The sequence below is a fragment of the Pundamilia nyererei genome, unplaced genomic scaffold (assembly GCF_000239375.1).
Source record: "Pundamilia nyererei isolate P.nyererei 1_Seehausen unplaced genomic scaffold, PunNye1.0 scaffold00109, whole genome shotgun sequence".
Classification (NCBI taxonomy): domain Eukaryota; kingdom Metazoa; phylum Chordata; class Actinopteri; order Cichliformes; family Cichlidae; genus Pundamilia; species Pundamilia nyererei.
Window position 1 is genome coordinate 1,767,431 of NW_005187510.1, and position 25,880 is coordinate 1,793,310.

The 25,880-nt window shown below is 40.5% G+C and overlaps 1 protein-coding gene across 1 annotated transcript in view; it reads right to left on the bottom strand.

The window, feature by feature from the left end:
- Nucleotides 1–25,880, bottom strand: part of bckdhb (branched chain keto acid dehydrogenase E1 subunit beta) — a 78,761-nt gene that overhangs the window by 14,751 nt on the left and 38,130 nt on the right. Inside the window, exons 9-10 of the mRNA XM_005741312.1 lie at nt 15,266–15,352; nt 2,223–2,377 (exon numbers count right to left, since the gene is read on the bottom strand). Coding sequence (XP_005741369.1) covers nt 2,237–2,377; nt 15,266–15,352 — 228 coding nt within the window. The 3' untranslated portion in view covers nt 2,223–2,236. The remainder of the gene's footprint in view (nt 1–2,222; nt 2,378–15,265; nt 15,353–25,880) is intronic.

A 25,880-nucleotide genomic window follows, 5' to 3' on the forward strand; every position in this document is an offset into this window, starting at 1 on the left:
CCACGCGTGTGATCATTAAAATCATCGTTTGACTCAACCCGGCCGGACCAGTGTTGTTATTGTGGTTTTCCTCTTGTATCCATCCTCAATATTTGAATCCGTAACACCCCCCTCCCCCCCCAAGTTACATACTGGATCTCCTGTCCAGCCATTTTCTTAACTGCTTATTAAATTCAGGGGCGGGTGAGAAAACAGTGCTCAGAAGCACTACACTACCATACCACCCATACTGAATCTTACAAAACCCTCTAAAAAATACAAAGTCACAAGAAAATCAGACGTATCATTAAAAAAGCGATTTATTGTGTGGATGCCAAAAGGCAGTTCCTGTTTCTCTTTATTCTTTATTCCACTATTTACTAGTTGCTTCCGTACACTTTTTGGCACTCAACTACTCCCTCAGTTTTTGTGCTATTTTCACCGTTCAAATCTTAAAAAATTCTGCTCTTTCTGGCTATGACTTTTGGTGCTCATAACTTCTATAGTTTTTGAGATATTGAATTTATTTATTTTTTGCAATGTTTTTTGCCTATTTCTGAATATTATCAGTGGCCTCACTGATTTTCCTTGCCGGGTTGACCTGTGTTTTAGCTCAGTGAGATGAGCATCCGTTCTCGGACTGGGAGGTCCGGGTTCCCACTTATGGCAACGTTTCTTTCAGTTAACAGTTAAACTTTTTAAACTCTTTTCAACACAAATTTCAGCTTTTTCACCCCTTTTCAGCAGAATTTTCAGTTTTTTCACCACTTTTCAGCAAAATTTTCAGTTTTTTCAGCTGTTTTCAACAGAAATTCTGCTAATTGAACTCTTTTCAGCAGAAATTCTGCTGATCCAACTCTTTTCAGCAGAATTTACCTCTTTTTTTTGCCAAAATTCTGCTTATTCAGCTCTTTTGAAAAATTTTCAGCCTTTCCACCTCTTATCAGCACAATTCTCAGCAGCTTCTGCTCATTTCAGCACAATTGTCAATCTCTCCACCTCTTCTTTTTGAGTATGAGTTTGGCTCAGTGAGCTAAATAGCCGCCCTTAAACTAGGAGGGCCAGGTTCAATTCCTGCATTTTTTTTTCAACTTTCAATTTTTTCAGCTTTTTTCAACAGACATCTTCTGCGTTAAGGCATCCACACTGCATTTTCGCAGGAAATGCAAATTTTTCTAGTTTTTAAATGTTTTGTTTTTCTTACTAAAGGATGGTTTCTGTTAAGAAATGGTTGAAAAAAGAAAAAGAAACGTATTTCTCACAAACTAAGCTATAGAGAATGATCGTCCTTACTGTATGCAGACACGTGTGCAATTACCCACTAACAGCCCTGCATGAGCCAGGAAAAACCCTGTCTTCACTGGAAGTAATAAGATGATATCATCATCCCAATACCTCACATAAGATGACTTCAAACATCTGTATTCTGTACCATGCAGAACATTTGGAGAACCTGTTAAATGTTACTAGACAATATTATATACACAGTAACAATTAGGACTAGATACGATCACGCACACTCAGCTAAGCTCTAAAAACAGATACAACAAAGATGGACCATGAACACTCTAGCTCTACTGAAGCTTACCCATGCAAGAGGTCAACTTTATTTTTCTCATCTCAACTCCAGTAACTTTATGGGCGAACACTATTTAATAGTTGGAGCGCTGTATTACACAGTTACATGAAAACCAGATGCCTTCATTTTTTTTCTTACTTATAAAACACTGTTAAATTGTTCCCTCTTAAATAAATTGAAAAATTTGGTGTTGGTTTAAAAACAATACTGTATGTTGTATGACTCCCAGAAACTAAGACTGTATTAGTCATTGTAGTTACAACTAGCAACCTGTAATGTTTGTAATTACCAAAATTTGCACAAAACCGTTCAAATGCACAACATATCCAACAGTGGCAACTACCAACAGATAAATAAAATGCAGTTTTGCATGGCAACAACATTTGTAAGTCTTGATAAAAATCCTCTACATGTGCAGTGACGGCTTATATGAAACACAATCTGAGTGTTTAAGAGAAGAGGCAATCAGATTTCCTATAATGATGCTTCTTGCTCCTGAAGGCAGGTCGTAGTTAAGTCACCTTCTCATGTTTGCATTACTGATATAAATAATACATATTACAGGGTAGCTGTTGGCAGGCTTTAATATAGAATAAGAGTTAGAAAATTACATAATGTCCCATCATAAATTTGCTTCAAAAAGAAGCTGTCAGCTCTCTCCTACCTGATGGGGGTGGTTCAGTAGTTGATCATCTTCTTGATTGCTTCAAAGCACTTCCACTTGTCTGGGATGTAGAAGGGCTCAAAGATGTGCGGGAAGGGGGTGTCGTAACCGCAGACCCTGCTGATTGGAGCCTCCAGGTTAAGAAAGCACTCCTCCTGCATGATTAGAACAAAAGCCACCATCGTTATTTGTGTGGATCCTTTAAGCATCCACACTATTGAGTTCCTCCTGGGACTTCCGTACACTTTTTGGCACTTAACTACTTCCACAATTTTCAGCCGATTTTCACCGTTCAAATTTTAAACTATTCTGCTATTTCTACTAATGTGTGCTATGTCTTTTGGTATTTTTCACTATTATACTTTTTAAAATATTAAGCTTAATTTGTCCCATTGAAATGAATGGGAAACTTCTGCAATTCTGCTAAAATTTTCTTGTTTTTGAAACTTAACTACTTCCTCATATTTTCACGTAGAACAACCATTCAAACTTTAAAATGTTCTCAAATGATTGGGCTATTCAGGTATGATTCAGCTTTTTCAAATCTTTTACCGTTTTACTTTTATGCCTCTTAAAGTTTTCAGTTGCAAAATTGTGATTTTTCAGAAAATATATGCGTTGCTATGGTTGCTATGCAATTAACTCAGAGTGTGTGCTGGTCCTTTTTCAGTTTTCTCTTCATGTCTGAACAACTTCTTGCTACTCACTCAATTTTCACTCAACCTCCTCAAATTATACATCAAAACGTAGGTATTTTTGCTGGCTTTCAGAAAATGTCACTGTCACTGTTGTGGAAGCTACAGATTTTTATCAAATCGCCTCAGAGCAACACAAAGTTTTAAAACTCTCCATAGAAAGTCAACGGAGAGTTTGTTCAAAACCAGCGCTGGATTTCTCTAATGAGAGGCATTTTCAAATCGTCATATCTCCGTAACAAAGCAAAGTTAAGACATGAGGCTTGTGCCAATTCATCTTCAGACACTGCTGACACTCACGGTCGGAGCAGTTTTTACAGTCATCTTACCGTTGAGCCATAAATTTCGTTTGTTTGAGGGGTGGAAATCTGTCCTCCTCTCAGTTTTCAAACTCTGAAAATGAAGCAGTTTCTTCTCTCGTCATATCTCCGCGACAGAATTACAAAGAGCTATGAAAATCGCAGTCAAAGTAAACCAAAGTCCGCTGATTCACCCAGTACTTGTGCTTCTATCCAACCTAGTTTTTGAGTTACACAACGTTTTGTAACTCCAAAAAACGGCGTTTTTCGCCTCTTACCGCGATCTAATTCTGACTGCTCATCACCCTGTTTTACAGGTGCTCACTCTCTTCTCAGTGGCGCAGTTGGTAATGATACGGGTCTGAAGCCCAAAGGTCGTGGGTTCAATTCCACCTTGTCCACATGTTTTCTTCCACTACAAATTAATACACTATCACAGACCAGTAATTCATATTCATCATTTATTACAATTCTGCAAACTTTTATTATGATTTTACCAGCTTTTCTAATATGGACCTCAGATTCTTGTTAACAGTCCATGGCAGAAATGCATACAAGTACACAGCCTGATGAAGCAGACAGAAGCAGTACCTCTGATTGGTTCAGCATTTTCACCTCTTATCAGCACAAATCTCAGCCTCTTCTGCTGTTTTCATTAGCTTTTTCACCTTTTGTCAGTTACGTGAGAACCAGTTTGGCTCAATGAGTAGCTGAAAAATATCAGCCTCTTCTGCTGTTTTAGCAGGATTTCAGAGTTCAGCTTTTTCACTGGTACTTCCTCAACTCAGCACTTTGACCTTGGTGATTTGTTCTCGCCTTCAAATTTATATTCACAGAACTACTGACAGCAGAGAAACAAACTACACGTTGTAATAAAGATAAATTTAGGGCAACAGCAAAATGGTATTTGAGAGTTAAACAAACTTTACTTTGATTAATATGTATAATATGATCTAACGTGGCTCATTCAGACTGCTCAGAGCAAAGTATTACTGGGACAATTTGGACAGAGTACAAAACAAGCCATGACTCGTGTCTCCATAGTGGCTTTTGACCTCTTCCTGTGGAGACAAAGCAGAATGAAGCTGACCAAAACACACTGAATGGGACAAACCCCCTGATGAGTTACACGAACACACTAGGAAGCCTGTGCGCAGATTTGCAGAAACAGACCTGAAGTGCACTCTTTCCGATTAACCTTTCAGATTAAACTGAGCTGCGAACAACTCAAAGAAAAAAACAAAACAACAACAAAACATTATCTGAAGTTACAGTCTGATACCGAATGAATGCCGTTGTCTTTGCTGTTTGTCTTATGTCACCAACACCATCAGTAACCTAGCCATGCATGTAATTCTGCATTATGAACCCATCAACTGGCTGCCATTGGAGCACTCTGATAGTCGGCAAGGCAGGACTTGAATGTTTCACACTATGTTCTTCATTTCTTATGGAATGAGGAATGTCAGACTTGATGAGGAGATCTTTTATGCTACAGTGATTTTGCAGCCTGTAAAAGTGCAACAAGAGAAACTAAGACAAAAGAAAGACGACTCCAGCAGCAGTAGATTGCTGATGTGTGTGGAGCTGATGTTAAATGGTAAATGGCCTGTATTTGTATAGAGCTTTACTAGTCCCTAAGGACCCCAAAGCGCTTTGGACATCCAGTCATCACCCCATTCACACACACATTCACACACTGATGATGGCAAGCTACATTGTAGCCACAGCCACCCTGGGGCGCACTGACAGAGGCGAGGCTGCTGGACACTGGCGCCGTCGGGCCCTCTGACCATCACCACCACCAGTAGGCAACGGGTGAAGTGTCTTGCCCAAGGACACAACAACCGAGACTGTCCAAGCTGGGGCTCGAACCGGCAACCTTCTGATTACAAGGCGAACTCCCAACTCTTGAGCCACGAACACCCTGTTAGTACAATGGAGGTTTCCAATCCACGTCTGCGACCGTCAAATAGGACTTTGATACCAGGGGTGTCAAAAGTCCCCTTAATTACTACAGGGTGGGCCATTTATATGGATACACCGCAATAACATGGGAATGGTTGGTGATATTAAAGTCCTGTTTGTGGCACATTAGTATATGTGAGGGGGCAAACTCCTCAAGATGGGTGGTGACCATGGTGGCCATTTAGAAGTCGGCCATCTTAGATACAACCTTTGTTTTTTTAATAGGAAGAGGGCCATGTGACACATCAAACTTATTGGTAATGTCACAAGAAAAACAATGGTGTGCTTGGTTTCAACGTAACTTTATTCTTTCATGAGTTATTTACAAGTTTCTGACCACTTATAAAATGTGTTCAATGTGCTGCCCATTGTGTTGGATTGTCAATGCAACAATTCTCCCACTCTTCACACACTGATAGCAACACTGCAGTGGACATGTATCAAGCTTCTCCATTAGGCAATCCAATGAACAAGTCTGGACTGGTACTCCTAAACCTTGTGGAAGGCCTTCTCAAAAGAGTGTAAGCTATTAAAACTGCATAGGGCTGACATCAAAATGGAATGGGATGTCAAGTTCATATGAATGTGAAGGCAGACGAGTGAACCCTTTTGAAAATATAGTGTATTTGTATATGTTTTTGTGAGTTTGACACTTCCACATTACCATTAAATTGCACAATGCTTTTTTAAGCCATATTTTTTTCAACTGGATGTGGCAGATATGATACAAAGTAAAATATAGGCAAATTAATATTTATTAATAAAACAAATTGTCATGTTTCAGCAAACTTTAAAGAGTTAAAAAAGAGGAGTGTACTCTCATCACTTCTTAATGAACATACAGAAAAGCAGTGTGACTGTGGTGGTGATGGATGATTGCTGTTTCACATTATTCAAATGGTCTGGATTCACATAAACCATGAACTACTAAGAAATATCCAATCATATGATATTTACACCAACAAACTAATTTTCCCGTCATATTCAACGGCCCCCATTCCAGGAGAAATACATATATGTATGTATTTCTCCCTCCTCCTCCTCCTAATTTGACAAGACAAGAGCTGCAAGTGAAGGCCAACTGCTGCTCTGCACTACTGTGCTCTGCAACTTCACCACACTTTTTAGAAACCTCAAAAAACCACTAAAGTACTCATGAAGCTTTCTCAAAGCTACTAAAACTATTTCCATTTAGAGAAGCGGTACATCACAACAGAGAAGTCTCATTTAACTGCAGGGTCATGCAGTCTTGGTCAATGTAAAGAATGGGGACTATCACCTTATTTATTCACCATTTAAACTGGGGCTTCAAATTTTAAACCAACAGACTGCAAAAGTGTATATGAGCTTATTTTTGTACTTCAAACAAGTTATGCAACTACTGGAAATTTGTTCTAACATCACTATTTGCATGGAAATAGGTTTAGAAAGGACCATTTATTCTGAGACCTAAAATCAGAAGACCGGATCGGCAAATGAAGACCTGTTTAGTGGTCATTGTGGCCTCTCATTTAGGTTACAGTAAAAATTAAAACCTAAACCCCACAGGGAGCTCCACCTGATTTACCATAAAGTATTTTCTTTCCCTGCTGCTGGCACCATTGTTTGTCCAACATCTGGACACAGTGCTCTACAACTGGCAATCTGCTCCACCCAGCTAATTTACTGTGATTAGCTTTAATGAATGTACAGTGAATGGAGACAACTAGTTCAACAAACCTTCCTTTCCACTTCACTGTTCTGTTTCCTCCTTTTCTTGTGAACTCCAGAATAACCTGTGACTGATTTGCTCCAACAGGCTCTGGCAGATATTTTTCCATTTCTTTACAAGTTTGCTTGAGCGCGCTACTTTCATGTGCTGACAAATGTCCATGGCCTTAGGGTCTATGAAGGAGATTGAAAAGAGAACGTGAGAAGTAGGAGGGAAAAAAAGAAGAAAAAACACACTTGTTCTGAACCGTTTTGTAAAGTCTGAAGCTTTCACTGAACAGTGGTGCTACTGTACAACTGCTGCAGACGGCAGACATGTTTTACCTCTGCTAACACAGAATGAGATGATTTGTAAACCATTTAAAAACTAGATTTTGTTGACATGACGTTGAAATGCAATGTCCGTATCTGTGAAGGCATCACTGATGCTTGAAGACGACTACAACTTTTAGAGCAACATGTGCTGTTAAACAGACAATGTCTTATTTAAGCAGGACAGTGCCAATCCACATTCTGTATGCAATCCAAGACTGTCAACGGGCACTGACTTATCACCAATTTAAAAAATTTGGTTAACAAAAGAGATCTTGAATTGCTGAGCAGCTGAAATTGTATATCAGACAAAAAAGGGCAGACATTGGCTTTTCAAAGTTCAGCAGCTGGTCTCCTCAGTTCCAAAATGCTTTCAAGGTGTGTAAAATTTTGCAAGGATGGCATCTGATATGTTCTTTTTGTGCTGCTACTTTTTAAAATAAATAAATAAATGAATAGTTTCAGTGATTTGTTCATTTTTTGTTCTAGTATCAATCTACATTTTACAAAATATACCAGCTTCTTGGAATCTGGGCTGTTTCTTTGGAGATGCAGATGATTTAAAAGACTAGTTCTTTAGCCTTGCACATAGAATTTAAACACCATTAATGGCTTTTATTAGCAGATAACTGTGGCTCTCATACTCATTTACTGAAAAACCTGTAAACTTTGTAATGTCAAATCTCAGCGTTGAACAGGAGTGTGCTTGAATAGACAGCCTGGAGCAAAGCTCTGGCACTCATAATAAGATTGTATTTTGTTGGATCTGGATCAGTCTTTTTGCTCCTGTGCAGCCTTGACTGCAAAGCCCTGCTTTTTTACAGTATTCATTTGACAGCAGGATATGTAGTGAATGAGCTTTTGTCCAAGGTATTTATGAAATGATGAATTTCTGTTGAAGACTGAAGAGGGGAAAAATACCACACCACATGATGCTTTCTCTTCATCTCAGGGTATTAGTGGAAGCAACAATGTGATGATCCTTGTCCACTGAGATTACAACATTGAGATCTATTCCCTGTCCGACTACAGAAAACTAGTCAGACGGGAGTTTGGTCTTTTTGTCTGGATCAGAGCTGTAATCTCCTTTAAATACATCTACTGGAAGTGGGAAAAAAGTACAGCAGTTTGACTGCCTGCCATCCCAGCTGGATGGGGGACAGCCATGCATCTCAGATTTCATTTAAATCTGTGTTTATCTTATGAGAGGTGCATCATTATATGTAATATACTTAAATGTCAGAATAAAAATATGTCAACAGGGCAGTTGCAAAAAAGCTCGAGTCCTGCAGTGGTGCAGGATTTAAAAATACTACACAGCGGGGGCTTAGAATCAAAATGATGATATTTAGATTGTCAGAAACACCCGCAGATTGGAGGTTGCAGTCAGACAGGGGTAGAAAAGAGCCAGTATCACATGCTATATCAGTTAAGAAAGTCCCAAGCCAAACCGGCTAGATTTCAGTTAGTGTTAAGTTCATGACTTCTAAACGTGTTTTTAAAGCTCTCCCAATGATAATGAGATGGAAGGACAGATACAGCATGTATGCAACATCTCTGTTCTGATCTTTACTCGCATAGTAATTGTAAGCTGATGCTATGCAAAGTCAATTTAATGTTTTGAATAAGTTTGCAAAGTAAAGCACAGGTAGTTCATCGTGTTATGCTGAGTTAATGATAAGGCAAGTTGCTACTTATCGGATGTGCAGCAAAGAAGAAATGAAATAAAACTAAGAAATACAACAGAAAGGCTTTCGTGTCAGAGCTGTGAATGTGACATTGTTTTGTTGTTGTACTGTTGATATTAGACCTGTGGAAAAACCATTGAGCTCAGAAAGGATCCACTATAAAGAAAAAAAACGGAGGCCTCTTACTAAAGTTAGTGGGTGTGAGAACAATGTGTGGGAATTGCAGTTCTTCTAACAATAAGAACAACTATACAGTGAGGCCGCTAGAGAAAATAAATAGATTGGATCATGAAAAATGCCAACTATAAATAACATTTTTTTTTAAAAGAAAAAAAAAAAAGATTTCATCTGTCATCAGTCAGCTTCTTTATCTGAGAATTGTTGCGGCTGCTGTTGGTTTAGACTTCTGGTTTTATTTCATATAGGTAAGCCATTAACTTACATTACTGGCCTGGTGTGGGCTTCCTGCTGTTAAGCAAGTGATGATAATGAGCGGAAGGAGACCTTCTTAGCCAGTGCACTACATGTATCCAATCAAATCTCCTGAAGGAGCTTTCTTGTTTACACATTGAACTTTAAAGGCAGTTTAGTGTATCCCCTGATGGAGAACGACAGTTTGGAGGCGGGGGGCCTACCACTGTGGAGAACAGCGCCCAGGGCCTTGGGCTGCTTCTCATTCAGATGCGTCTGACCGGCAACCAGGAACCTGATTCTGATTTAGAAGGCATTTATGGCAGGAGATGGCAAGGCCTTCATCCTCGGCTAATAACAAGTGGGCCAGAGTGGAGACGCCAGCTTTTGAATTGTATCATAGCAGAGGACCACAACTCAACAGGACATCCTAAGCTGGATGTTTGATTCTGTTAGGTTTAATTACACAAGAATAATCGAAACCACTAGCAGTGGAACAATAAGCAGGGAATCAAAGGGGCCAGTGAATAACTGTTAAACCCCCACCGTGACAGTGCCACATGATTCAGTGCAATGTCATTTGTGGTTAGAGAGTGAAGCAGAAACTGGAGAACACCAAGCATAAGTTAGAAAACTACCATATTTGATACCCTACATAGGTTATGTTAAGTACACTCCAGTCTAATTGCTTGAAGCTGCCAAGAGCTATTGTCGTCCAGCGTGGTCACAATTATGCAGCATTTTATTATTTTCAAATGATCAGCCAAAGCAAGTACTTTTTTGGAACCTGAAGCTACTTTAGTCATGTCTGCAACGCTTTTGTAGGATGATTCACCATTTCTCTCTGTGCATCCCTGAGGTCCACAAAAGCATTGTCCTGAGCCTCATCTTTCTGCCCTACTGCGTCTGATCCAGACATCAGTAAAACACTTCGAAAAGGGCCAAAATGACACATCATTAAATCATGGCGGTGAGATCCAAAGCCTGATAAAGGAAACTTGCCAAGTCCTACCAAACACTCTTCTGTTCATAACACAAAACAGAAGATCGACTCCATCTGAGGATCTTTCTGTAAGAGCCCAAAAGTCTGAAGTAGATAGTAGTTGAATCCACGCTGTCTTCAAAATAACAGACTTTAGTTTAAACAGTGCTCCCAGGCAACTAAGTCCAGACTATACAAGCTTTACTGACAACCAGCGTATCTTTTTCTTCACTTGATTTCACAGTTGCGAGACCACACAAGTAAACAAAGAAGTGTGGTATATGTTAGGACCTCGATTTTCCACAATACCACTAATCTGTCTCCAATATTCAGAAACTCTCCAGGATGTTATTGTTGTTGACGGGGACCTCTGACTCACAATCTCCCTAAAAGCTGTATTTTTAGAAGCTTTATTTATTATTCTTATTATTATCAAAGCTGAGTGGGACTGCACAATCACATTTAAATGGCCATTTTATTTTACAACTCAAAGGGAACACACATGACAGCATTTACTCTGCATTCAAGTGAGCAACAAAAGTTACAACAAACCAATCGCTTTGTGACTTTTCAAGCTGCGTCAAACAAAGACTGATTAACACTGTGTGCGAAGAACAAATATTTCTAGTAAAAACACATTAGAACTGAGGAAACCTCAGTGGTGAGCGAGTGGAAGGAAAACAAACTCAATGTTCTGGCAAAAAAAAGGACCATGCTTAACGTGGCACAACATCCCTACAACTAGTGACTAGTCTGATATAATTGCAGGTTTGATTCTTCTACCTGACCAAGCTAAATCTGAAAGTGTGTCACCTTTTCCTTTACAAATCTGCTGAACACATGAGTTCAGCTCGAATCATGACTCACAGCCCTTTTAGGCAACATACAAGGATGTTTTTGGTCAAAACTGTCAAGCAGAGCTGAGAAAGGTGCTGTCATGTAGCCAGGCAAGTACATCTGGATCACTCCAGCACAAGGCAAAGTTTGACATGCTGCGCTAGGTAATGCCGATCGTTTATTATGCTGTCATGCCACGGGCTTGTAACTGGCTGCAGTCTTTAAAGTGTCAATGGCGCTGTGCTCATTTATTTTTAAGCGGAATGGCTTGTTGTAAAGCCATCACACTTTTTTTTTTGTGAGACTGCCTTTTAGAAGATCTTCAACGAGCCCATTACGTTCTCTCTGATGAAGGGATATCTTTGATATAATTCATGGTTTTAAGAGTGCAACAGATGCCAGTCGGTCAAGTTGCATCCTGTTGAAGTACAACAATCAGCAACCGTAAAGATTTATTTTCCGACAAGAGCATCCAAATCTCCCGAGGCCAGGCAAAAACTGCAGATCGATGCAATCAGTGAATACACCAACAGTTTACATCATCTGTACACAATGTGAAAACATGGGAATGAGGTGGATGACTCACTGGCCATTTAAGCCCTAGCAAACAGGGGAGGGGGAGAAGGCAACATCTGACTGACAGTAAATGAGCATGGGATCGATTTTTTCATTTGACAGCTCCAACTCACGAGCATTAACAAGGAAACTGCTCCAGGTAATGCATAGTGTGTCATGCATACAATTAGGCTGATGACTTTTGAGGAGGTGGTCATAAAAGGGGAGATGTGTCATTTGTTAAGGCACTAATTGCTCATCTAGATGGGAGTGCTAGTCGCTGCTACAGTGAGTGTCTCAGAGAGAGAAAACACCCCACACACTGAAGATAATTACCCCAGAACACAAGAGTAGATGCAATTAGGATGAAGGGAAAGGGAGGGCTTTTCATTTAGTCATGCATCGTACTTAGCTCAGAATTTGGCATCGACTGTCTCTGGCATGTTGTGGTTACGGTGTGCAGACCTTTTGCATTACCAGCAGCAAGCAATATTTCAGAAATCCAATACGAGCAGACAGCTCAGCTGGATTCACAACCCTTAGATGAGTAGCATCGTATTATCTGTGCAGCTCCTCAGTATTTTTGCTGAGTTTTAGTCTATTTTGTTTACACTCTTGTGCCAAAATTGTTATTACTGTATAGGAGGTAGGGCTGCACGATTAATCGTTAGAAAATCGCGATCTCGATTCATACTTATGTGCGATCTCATTTCCAAATGACAACGATTTTTTAAAAAAAGAGAAAAAAAAAAAGACGACGACGATTGTACCGCATTTTGATCCGGGACGTAATCTGCATGAAAATAAGTGCTCACTCTTCCTGCTCAACAAATGACAAGGGCGGAGCCTTATACCACGTGATACAGAAGCTGTGCCGAGTGATGCTAAAATTAGCAGGGAAAAAACAACGGAGAGCACGTCAGGGATGATGAGAAAGTGACAGGAGAAAATCCGTCCCGGTCAACCACCCAAACATCAATAACGGGAACCTTATACAGCGCTTCCCTATACCCGTCGAACTCCCGCAGGCACAAAGAAATTACGGAGGCTATCACTTATCAAAGATAAGATATGACCAAAGATATGGCTCCCATCAACACTGTGCAAAACGAGGGATTTAGGAAAATGATCAACACCCTAGACAAACGCTACACAGTGCCGTCCTGCAACTATTTTTCTATTGTTGCACTACCTGCTCTATACACGCAGCGTCGAGCAACGGTGGAGACGGAATTTCAAGCAGTACAACATTTTGCGGCAACCACAAAACGTGAGACATTTGTTGTTTTTATATTTATTTATTGTTTTTATGTTCAGTCTCAACTGTTACGAAGTTGATGTGCAGTTAATAAGTGCAAAAAATATTTATACTGGAAAAGAAAATCGTGAGAGAATCGTGATCTCAATTCTAAGCCAAAAAATCGTGATTCTCATTTTATGCAAAATCGTGCAGCCCTAATAGGAGGCGTGATAATGTTCCAGGAAACAGCCCACAAAGGGCACCAGTGCAAGTAGTTAGAACAGCAGCTGTGCTGGAAGCTGTCTGGGCATACCTGAGAACATGAAATGGGAGATGGGCCAAATTAGAAATCAGGTTAAAAATGTTGTATATGCTATCATGTCATATCAGTGGTTAATTTATATGTTCAGTGAACAGTGTTTATTAAAATTTGATTGAACGGTTTGATGTCTTGGCCTGTATGCCCACAGGTTCCAAGCAAAAAAATGGAAATTCCAATATACTTAAGGAGAACCAAACAATGTCAAACAAAAAGTTAATATTAATAGATTCTGCCCATGTTACTCCTATGTTTCTACTGCTATCTAAGCTGATAATGCTCCAAGTTTGGGAACTGTAGTTGATATAGTACTAAAGTGGATGCCAGCAAGAAATATAATCATGCCGCTCAGTCTGTGAGTTAGCTGTGGGCTAGATTTTAAAAGACGCATTAAATGTTACTGAAGCAACTGAATCACTTGTGACACTGACAGAAGAAAGTTCCAAATGAGCTGACTATATGCCAGAGCTGGAAGTTTGCTTTATTATTTTGTGAAATCCCACAATATCAGGAATTTTAAGTAATCAGTTAGCTCTGTTTGCTGGAGGATCCACATGGGATCCCTGAGGATATCTTTAAGAGTCTGGAACTTTTTTGGAGTAGGGGTGGATATATGAATCAAGCTTCAGTGAAATCAGTTGAAAGTTATTTATATAGTACCAAATTACAAGAACTATAGCTTTATATTATCAGGTAAAGACCCAACAATACTAGAGAGAAAACCCCAACAATCAAACTACTCCCCGATGAGCAAGATTTGGTGACAGTGGGAAGGAAAACCTCCCTTTTAACAGGAAGAAACCTCTGGCAGAACTAGGCTCAGGGAGGGGTGGCCATGTGGCACATGGCTGGGTAGGAAGAGAGGACAAACACTAACACTAGTTAGCATTTAAAGTGTTTTATAAGAATTACGAATGCAAATAGCTGACCAAATTAATTTGACTAAGTGAAGATCAGCAAGTGTGACCACCTCTAGAACGTTTTGGTAGTCTGGAACATTCAGGTGTGTTAATACAATGGCACAATCTTTAGGTGAGGGGAGGAAGACAGGACAAAGACACACTGTAGAAGAGTGCCAGAGATTAATAACTAATAATCAAATAAAAAGTGATATATAAACACAGAGTGTGTGATTGATCAGTTTGAAGATTGAGCCAAGAGTGTACCTCTCTTGAAACCATGCCTGGGTGTGTAGTTCACGAATCTCTCCTAGCCAGGTTGGTGGAGCAATTTTTCTGGTGTATGTTATAGTGGTTTATAAGTTTAAAAAAAAAAATCATACTGCCATTGGCACTATAAAGTATAAGATATATTTATGCACATCATCTGACAAAATTGATTTTGAATTAATTCTATATATGCTCATTTTTCGGGAAATCACATCAACACAACTGCACATTCAACATTCAAGCCAACCATGATTATATTTTACCGCACAATGACTGGCAGCATAGTTCCTCTAGAAATACAGAGTCAACTATTAGCAGTCCACATTTATCAGTGAATCTCTTTGACATAGGAAATGTCTCTTTATCCATTCTAAGCTATTTTATGGAGATTAATTTTCACTCGGGCTAGAGAATATGTCTGAGTTTCTGTTGACTCATAGAAGGAATATCATTTCTGATGCAAACTGCAGTGGTGAAGCACTAGAGGTTTCTAAAGTGCCTTAATTGATTGCCTCTGTGAGCTGTGTGTCAAAGCCACTGCTGCAGCTCCAGCTGCTGAGCGTGCTGGTTAGCAGCCAGATTAGCTGGCAAGCACCTCTCCTTTGACCTTACTCATAATCTTTGCTTCATGGTGCAAAGATCGGTGCCTCTTCTCAGCTCTACTGTAAACCCAGCTCGGAGGCAGGCCTCTCAGTTTTCAAAACCACAGCTCTGGGGAAATCAGTTAGAAGTTTTTAGGAGTTTTATATCTACCCCTGGGAGACAGATTGTCAAATAAAAGTCAACTATAGCACACTATCAGCATGGACACACAATCAGTGACATGCATGAATGCATACACTCATGGCCTCCACTCACCTGTACTGTAGAGCTGATTTCAGAAGCAAAGCCTCCTGTTACCGGTGCCTCATGACTGATAAGCAAGCGTCCTGTTTTGACCACCGACTGAAAAACAAAAAACACATAAATAAATCAGTGAGCCATCTCTAAACTTGAACAAGCCTTATAGATGGCAGATATGTAGGATTATGACTGAGAACACTTCCAAAATGAAAAGTTCCATCGAAAATCTACAACACTAAATGAAGAGTTAAACTCATGCAGGCAGTTTAATAACTGTGTGATTTTTGGATGTGTGAGACACTGTGTAGAGGTGAAAGCTTAACTACTGGAGGTGCTACTCCTTCAGCTGTATGTGGGCAGGGAGACTGGTGTTACAGAGTCAGAACGATTCACATGCGGCCTGCTGTGGTCAGCTATATCTGCTTCCTTCCCTCACTGTGCATGTGTGTGAGTGCATTTATAAAATGGATATGACACAACCGTACGAGCTGGAGGGCTGATTTAGGCTGGTACACTGGGCCAATGGGACAATCATGGACATTAGAGGTCTCAGCCTCCCAGGCATTTGCATTTGGGTTTTCTGAAACCTGACATTACTGCACAAGGATGCCTCTGCTCCACCCGTTATCTACCACAACATAAAACCAGTACTATACTATAATCTTATCCACTTGCCACTTGTCCAGACCAAAGCTATGTCTGTTCTCTGCAACTTCAGCAAGCCTTTTCTTTTACCCTCACCAGTTTGTTTCCATCAATAAAGTTAAGAAAAACACCTCTGATACCAGTGTTGAGCATATTTTTTGCCAGCATTGTTTTAAGATGTGCAACTTTCATGGAGTTACAAGAAGAGTAATCAAAAAAATTAGAACACTTTTTAATAATAGTATATTATCAAGTCAATTCAACTTGTGGGATATTGATCTGGTCAGTGAAGTAGCAGAGGGGGCTATTATTCAGTTTCAGCTGCTTTGGTGTTAAGACACACAATCTCAAGAGCATGGAGGAGATTCCAGGAGACGGGCAGTTACTCTAGGAGAGCTGGACAGGGCCGAGGAAGGTCCTGAACCCATCAGCAGGAGCGGTATCTGCTCCTTTCTGCAAGGAGGTACAGGATGAGCACTGCCAGAAATACAAAATGATCTATAGCAGGACAGTGGTGTCAATGTGGGCCCTGTCCTTACTGTGCAGCTCGATTGGCATTTGCAATAAAATACCAGAACTGGCAGCGCCACCACTGGTGCCCCATGCTCTCACATATAAAAGCAGGTTCACTCTGAGCACATGTGACAGATGTACTGCCTGTAAGACCATTCAGCAAGACTGATTTGGTGCTGGGTCAGTGATGATCTGGGGAGGCATATCCATAGAGCAATGCACAGAAAACTGCACCCTGACAATCATTAGGTGTTGAGATGAAATATTTGAACTTATTGTCGCACCCTACTCTGGTGCCATGGGTCCCGATTTCTCACTAGTGCACCACAATGCCCGGCCTCATGTTAGGAGTATGCAGGCAGTTCCTGAAGGATGAAGGAAGTGATACCATTGACTGGCCCCTGAACTCCACTGAACTAAATCTAACGGCACACCTCTGGAACATTATGTTTCGCTGCTAGGTTGCACCTACGACATTGTCAGGCATGCATACAAGCATGTGGGGGGCCTTACAAACTTCTGAGTACCATTTGGAGATCCTGCAATTAAATTTTGGCAAAAAAGACTGACCTCCTGTGTCATCTTTTCACTTTGATTTTTGGGGTGTCGTTGAATTTAGCACTGTTGATTGATAGAAATGTAATTGATCAACCAATGTGATGTGGCAAGCTTTCATTCTTAACACATTACCCAGTCCGTATCAGTATAGATAGATATTTAGCATGATTTTTTGCTCCCAACACTAAGATCTGATGTTTTTTCAAAGTGTTCCTTTAGTGCTTTTGAGCAGTGTATATGACCAGCGTTTCCACTCATGGGCTCTGTGCATTTGTTTTCCACTGAAATAACTGTACCGCACAATACGCTCTTCATTTAGGCATGGCTGGGAGAACATCACATACTTTTCCATCCTTAAAAACCACAAACCAAACAGCCGTTGTAACCAAATAACCTGCTGAAAATAAGCATCACATGTCCATACGGCACTGTAAGTTAAGCCTGGGATCCACATACACATACGCGCACAGAGGCAATGTTTACATTGCTGAGGTCCGGGGTTTTGGCTGTGAAGGACTAAATAACCGTGGCAAACTTGTGCCACTATCACTCACTTATTGGAGGCTAAATGAGTCAGGGCTGTGTCACTAATGTCAACATGCCACAGGGTACACTGGAAATATTGTGTTGCAGGCTGGGCTTATAGAAGTTAAACTTAACACAGTAGAAACCTAATTTCAAGTCAATTCACTGAGGCTGAGTGCTGTTTTTAGCAATCCATAACCAGCTGAGGTAAATGAGTTCAGTGTGCAAAATTCACTGATGATATGACACTATGCTCAGGAATGTGGAAGTTAATAACAGCACTGGAAGACAATAACAACAGTTGGCGATCTACACTAGAAGGAGGAATCAAGCGAGGAGCTGAGAGCTGGGCGATGTCTTGATGTGACATGTTGCTGTCAGCATTGCCTTAGCGAAATGACTCATCCAGGTCTGGTGAATAAACAGAGCCGCTGTCCAATCTTTTTCCCCGCCCCGATGGTGAACCCATTGCTCAGCTTATGCAAACACACACCCACGAAGACAATGCTAACATAAGTTCCAATTTACACTGTGACGCCAGCATCGCCTTGATCGATCCCCTCTTGTGGGCCATGTCCCCGAGGGAACACCCCTCATAGTACTCGCTGCACCAGTGCATTCTTCAGATGCTTATGACACAAAAGGAGCCTTCCACTGTTTATACAATATCGTGGGATAGAATTTCAGACACTAGAGGCTCAGGGAAAAAAAACCAAAAAAAAAACGTGTGACCTATTTAATAGATTTGTGCAAAACCCATGCAGCTTAAATGCACAGAGACAGTTACTGGCAGTGTGTCAGCTAGCTGGCATAAGCTAAGTTAGTTAGAGCTACTTTAGAAGCTGTGCTGGATGCCAGCGCACAATATGACAATATGTTTGGAAAATGGCAAAATGCAGTAATGTCTGGGGCAGCTAAGTGGCAGCCGGTGTGCTGCTACAGTAGTTAATGCAATTTATAAGATGGGTTGAAGTTACTGCATTTAAGAGAAACAGTCAAAGCTGCACCGACAGATTAAAACCAAGAAACGTTTTGGTACTCTGTTGCTGACTGCATTGACTGACTGATGTAGGAGTTTGAATTGATACATGCCTATGCTGGATATGATCAGGCTATATCTTGTTCAAACTGCAACCTTGCCTTGGGTTAGTTCCTGAATATGAGACTTGGCTTTGCATTTGCTGTATTTAAGTTGTTTCATTTGGTGCAGAGCAAGGGTGGCAGTAAAAGGCTTCCTGTTGTCTTACTCTTGCATTTTACTGTACTGGCAAAAGAAACGTGTAGGAGAAAACACAAGCAGCCCATGCTGGGAATGTCATTAGTTTTACAAGTACTTTGGTAGTGAACCAATTCCAGGTCAAACAAAATGGATAATTTTGCTACAGAAAAAGAAAGGGAATCACCAAAGTCTTTTAGGAATTACTCCATTTAATAACAGTCTACAGATTTGAATCTAAACCAGCTTCACTGTGTCAGTGGAGAAAAAAAACAGACGATCACATCATCCGTACGAAATTTAACAGTGACCTGCTCCCTTTATGTTTTTTTTCCAGTCTGGACACAGACGTGTCTTTTAGACTGACATCCCTTGAGCCACCCTGTTAGTGACTAAAACATAGTCAAATTCAAACTTAGTTTCCAGTCCTCAGGATTTATCCTCGGGGGACCATGGACAAGATTTTAAGATAATCCATTATATACATTTCAATCTGGGACAAAGATAGCCCAACCATTCATCCACCAACGTCTGTTAAAGAAGGAAAAATAAAACACAAGAACCATTTTATTCATGTCTATAAGGACCTACTATTAACAAATTTTCCCCTCTGTCTTTCAATATACTCTATTCAGCATCTACAGAAGGCCAAATGTAATTGGTTTGGTAGTCTTATTCCAGCCTATCCATGGCTGGATTTACACCTCAGCTGTCAGAGTCATTCACCTCACCTCACCACCAGAGGTTCAATTACATTACATTTAAAATAAAATAAAAAAAGGAGGACACACACACAAACTCAGTTGTTTTTTTTACATCTCTGACAGGACCCTGTTGCAGCGCACCAACACAGTAATTGTGGCTGTGGCCTTTAACTTGGTTGCTTCCGGTTGCTGGAAGGGCTTTCAGGAGACAGAACCATCCGCTCTCATCATGCGGTTTGACCGTTTTCTCTAAACTCGTCCTGTCCTCTTATTTGCCCATAACAGCCACCTTCCATGTCGGTAAAACTGGGAGCAAAGCTGCTACTTTCAAGACAGCTGTGGAGCCAGGGGAAATACATCAGACACTGTAAGAAGATGACCAGTTAGATGTGTCCAATGCAAGAAATTATATGTCTTCAGTGTGCAAAAGACTGTTAAACATGTCATGAATCTTTCAATATAACCTCAGGAAGACATTCTGGCAGGGGGATCTCTTTGTTATGGTTACATCATGGACACGTGCCTGATGGGTTTATTACTCTGCGGCTCATGTCAACTGAATCAAAGAGCCTTTACTTACCAAAATAAAAGCAGAAGAGCAGAAGACTGCAGCAATATTAATTGGGAGGATGAGAGTGGAAGTGAGAAAAGGCAAGTTGAAAACACGAGTTCGGAACGGAGACCGAAAATGTTCTTAAACCTGTTGTTTTAAACACATTTGTGTTTAGAGGAGATCTTGTTCTGGTGAAGAAGAGTGCATTCAAAACAAAACTTAATTGTGAAAATCTATTTTATAGGGTGGTGAATGATGAAAAAACAACAACAAATGGAATACATTCAAATGATTATGTGCAGTGGTTTTAATGTATTAGTCTTTTTAAAAATGTTGATCTGCTTCATCTTTAATTTGTTCTATTGCACAACATTCTCGGACTGATTAAACTCTGAATCTGTCCTTAAACAGTCTGGCTTCTGAGAAAAACCAACAAACTTTAAGTTGTGCTATAAATCAGTAAACTTGTCATTTACTATGAGAATTTTCCCAGACAATAATTACACGTCCAAACAAGGATACACACCCAGGGCCATGCTTGATTTAAGTGCCAGCTTGGTCACTGACAGTAGTTTCCCTTTAGGTTAAAGACTCAATTTGGAAAAAATAAAATAAAAAATAAAATAATTAAATAAATAAATAAATGCAGTGCTCAGGTATCCCTGTCTAGTTAACTGGATGCTTGATGCAGCTACCAAGCCAGAGTCTCAAATCTGTATGAAGCTTGTTTGTTACATCCTGCTCCCTGCCCTGGCCCTGAGTCAAAGTAAAGGCTCCTGGCTCATGGTGGCTGGTGGTAGTTGGGCTGGGCGACAGCTCTGGTGGCTACAGCTTTACTACTCATTGTGCAGCAGGGCTGTTATTTGATGCCGGAGTCGTTCCGCTGGCTGCAGAGGAAATGTCATGTTTGCTGCCATTCCCATACACACCCAAACCTAATGAGCAGCATGGAGCCCATCTTCAGCATTTTCTCCATCCTCGCTACAAGGATTTGCCTTTTCCTCCACCAGGCTCCTTCCTGACTCTTGCTCCTCTGTGCTGTGGTCGGTCTGTCTCATTCTCGTCACCCATCTTTTTTTTTCTTCATTCCTCCCACGATCCAGCCTTCAAACCATCTATTTATCCTACTCTGTTTTCATGAAGCCTGTTTTCTCAGTCGCAGCGCTCACCCCAGTATGTGGCCTCACCACTCTGAGGCTGGCGGCCAATGACCTGGCATGGCCTCAGAGGCTAAGGTCAGAACTGTCACTCTCCCATGGCACATAAACTCAAACGCACACACACACACACACACACGGTGGGGGCCACAAAGACGTGAACAAATACACACACATAATTATAAATTATGTACCACACACTACTTAATCAGATTTGATTCATTTACATTTACATTAAGCAGAAAGAAGACATCTAAAAAGACAGTAGCATATTTATACAGTATGTAGTTATCACAGAGCAGTAACTCATTCTAAAAGGAGAGTGTTCAGGCAGAAGTGAATAAAAACAGTCCATACTTGGAGCTAAACTGGGATGTGGTTTGACTGGTGCAGAATCACATAATGTGCCTTCAAAGTTCACAAAACACATGTGAGAATGTTTCCAGAAGTCGTTGCCAACACTTATTTGTTGGATCTTTATTTTTTTTTGCGCCACTAAATTGGCTGAGAATAATTTAAAAAGAGTGGCGATGACAAAAACAAAATGTGCTGTGCTTTCACTGTATGCCTACACACACACACACACACACACACACACACACACACACTATAAGTAACTCCCCGTCTTCCCATATAATGTGCCTCCTCTTTCCTCAGGCCGTCCATCAAAAAGACAGGAACAGAAAGTTTAGCTCAGTGCCGCCACCGAGGAGTCGTCCTTGCCACTGGATCCGCTGGCTTTGCTCCCTTCCGCCGACCCTGTAATTGCGCCGCCACCACAGGGTCCTAACTCATGCGCCACCATGTGATCTCTGTGACAAATGAGAGTCGGGACGAGGCTCGACTGCTCGCTGGGGCCTTTAAAGTGGCGCTCAGCGATTAGCGGAGAGGGGTGAGTGCTCGGCGAAAAGGGGGCCACCGTTAAAAATCGCAACTCTGAGGGGGAGGCAGGGCGGGAGGAAAACACAAACACTCGTTCGCTTTCTGGTGCCGCAAAATCACTTGCTCTCTGTCATGACCGAGAGAGGGAAAGTGAGCACCAGGGGAGAAGAAGAGAGGAAGAAAGAGAGAGGGCGAGGGAGCGCAACAACGAAACAACAGAGGAGAACGTGTAGAACTGCCTCGATGCTGGGCAGAGGGCCAAGCCATCCTTCAGAGGAGCCAGGACGCCAGAGGAGACCTCAGACAGAAATAACTCCAAACATCCCATAAAGACCCATTAAAACCAATTCAACTCAATTACTCCCTGGCGTGCACACACAGACACACATACTCACTCTACCTTTCTGCCCTGTAACCACGCTGTACCGCTGACTGTGTGTGTCAGTGTTCACACACACACACACACACACACACACACACACACACACACACACTCACATGACTGCGCACACTTCAACTTGATGACAGCTCTCTGTGAGCATCCCACAGGCTGACGCGTGTATAAGCAGACAGTATGGTAGTAAAAAATCAATCAACCATTTTTAAGAGCCCTATAAAGTAATGTATAACATAACACAGGGGTGGTTTTCTGTGGATGTAACATCTCAACAACGTCTTGTAAGTAGGGTTCTTTCTCAGCAGGATAACCTGTATAAACTGAAATTATATAGAGTTTGAGACAAACTGGCTGGAATTTTTGACTTGGGCAGGAAAGCATGTTTAACACAAAGTCAGAGCCAGGACAACGCTGTAGTCTGCAGTGACAACACTACACAAGGCAGCTTGTTCGGCATTAAGACTACAACCGATACTGCAGGTGGTGGACAGAACAATGGTACCAAACAGTGAAGCATAATGTGGCCCCAAAGGATATAAACACTACCAGTTCAAAGCTCACAATGCTTGGGTCTGTCAAGGCTCATACAACAGCTATTTTATTAAAAGTGATTAGTCAAGAATCTTTTGAAAGAAAAGTAACCTGGAAAGGGAACCAATCTGTTTCGAGCCAAGACCACAAATGCTCTCAGATTGGAGCTTCTCCAACACAAGGATGTAGTACACTTCTCTGTTTTTACAATATTACAAATTGGGATGGAAATGTTGGGACAAAACAAGCACTTTGAAAGCATAACTTTGGGCTCTATAATGTTTTAATGCAAATCTTCTGTGCTGTGTAGTAGACCAGGGGCACTGCTACACATCTCCTTGTTGAGCGGGCAACCCATGTATCAAAGGCCACTGCAGGGACCCGGGTTTGAGTTGGCCCTGGATGTGCACGCCACTCTCTTCCTGCTTTCCCGTCTACTTTCTGCGCTGCGCTGTCAAATAAAGGCTTCAAAAAGGAAAATAAATCAGTAAAAAAAAAATTATAAACCAAACAACTGATGTGGTGACACTGAAGACTATTGGATGATTAGTTACAGATTATACCCAGGAGATCTATTTTTAGTCATACCTCAGAGGGATTTTTTTCCTTTTTCATTCCAATATTTTTTCTTTGTCAAAGAATTTGTTCCAAATGATGTCACATTGTTGTTTTCCATTTCTACTCTTAAAAATACAAATGTTTTGGGGTTCCGAGGGGAATTTCCCAATATGCAATTTTACTACTAAATGGAGCTGTTTATCCAGTTAATGTTTGCCATGGGTTCTAAATTAAAATGTCATATCATTAATTTTAAATGAGAACGATTGAATTGCTGCATTCATCTTCTATAAGGGGAGCTTCCCAGAATTAAAGTTATCAGAACTTTGGACTGATGTCACCAGATCTATCCGAGGCAGCTGGGGCATGCCCGAGTCATGTCATTCATAAGAAGGAGAACTGATGCTCCTACGCTGCAGGCCTCAAGCCGAGAAGAAAGTAATAATAATTATAATATGGATTGTACTGTCAATAATAGCTGCAAGCTGTATCACAGAAAAGTACAGATTTTAATTTTACAAAACATGCAAATTTTATGATTGCTTCTTTAAGGAAATTATTCTTGATAATCCATTTATGTTAAATATGTTGGTAGGATGAGGGTTAAAAACTATAAATGAAAGTCTGCTAACTGCAGTAAGTAGAGATGTTGTGCATGTTGTCCTTTAAAATGGGTTTCCTTTAAAGCAGTTTAAAGTAGGGCTGCTCGATTATGGCAAAAATGATAATCACAATTATTATCACTGAAATTGAGATCTCGATTATTTGACGATATTTATTTAACCCTTACGACCTACTATAGAACCAAGTCCGCCAGAGCTTATATATATATTTTACATGTTGTAGTGCCATTTGTGGGAGCATCAAGTTGCTATACAACTGTTATAGCCCATATTTTAATAATATGTATGCATTAAGTCCATAGTAATTACATTAATTGCAAAAAAGTACAATAAACTACAAAAAAATTGAAAATCGTTTTTGTTTTTTTTTACATATATTTCTACTTGGAGAAATTTAAGAGGTTTATCCCTCAAAACTTGAAATACGAAAAAGTTGCAAAAAATAGTTTCTCACCACAGGAAATTTATTTTGAGTGTCTTCACAGTTTTATTTTGGAGATACACCAATTTTTATATACTGCAGGAAAAACGAAAAGCAATCCTATGATGCAAATTTGCAAAGAAAACAGCATCTGCATCAAAATAAACTATTTCCAGCAGTGCAATTCGAGTTCTAAGCATCACAGAAACTATTCAGAAAAGTATAGAGTCAAACATGACTTATAAAAACACCAGTATAGGCATTTAAGGCCTACAAGTAAAAAACTACATTTCCGCGAAAATGACGTCACTTCCGGTTTCGGGCAGGAAATGGCGGACATGCGATAGTTCGCGACTTCCAGTGTTGCCAACTTTGTCGCTATATTTAGCAAGTTTTCAGACCCGCTAAAAAAAAGACGTGAAAGCCCTTATTGCTTTTACTCTCAACAAGCAGCGGGTGCTGTAACGCAGTCAGTTCTTCTTTTACTCTTTTACTCTTATGCTGTTTTGTGGATCACAAGGTTTAAAACTACTTATAAACACACACACAAAGTAACTCCACCAGAGCGCCTATTTCAGGTCACTTTTGCCGGTCCAAGCCCGGGTAAAGGAGCAGGGTTGGAATTGTGACATTAAAAAAACAATAATTGCTAAAAGAAATTTAATTTGTAGTCCTAAATAAATTCTAAATGCATTTAGGACGTTTTTTACTCACTTTATGTCTCTTCCACGATGTTATTTCTCTCTCCAACAACATAGGTTACAATTAGATTAGCATGACGTCATTTAGCGACTTCTAGCGACTTTTAGGACAACCAATAGCGATTTTTCTTACTGAGGAGTTGGCAACACTGCTGACGTCTGTTGCACTGTGGGAAGTGTTACGAACAGCTGATCGGATCGGCAAAGCGTGTTTCTGGAATATTATGTTTTTGTTCCTGCAAGCGCTTTTTATGCAATTTTTGCAAAGCTTTATGTGGAAGGAAACTGTGACCGAGGACAAGCTGATGGCATAAGATGTAAGTACAACTCCTCCGGTTTCATATGCAAAACAAATTATTGCGCTAGCTTACACTGTTCAGGTTCTACAGGGATTTAAAAATTGTTACACAAAACGGAGCATGCTGCTCTGACCGGCTTTAAAGGGTTAACGATGACAACGTATTGAATAATGACTTTAAAAAAATAATATAAAATAGTGTGCAACACCACTGAAGTTTTTTTTACCTCTCTTTTCAACCAACGGCAGTCACTCTCCTCTCCAAATAACTTCTGCTTAGCTTTCCGAGCTTCCCTCGGGTCCTCTTAATCAGCGGTCTCCACCCTTTTTTGCGCCACGGACCGGTTT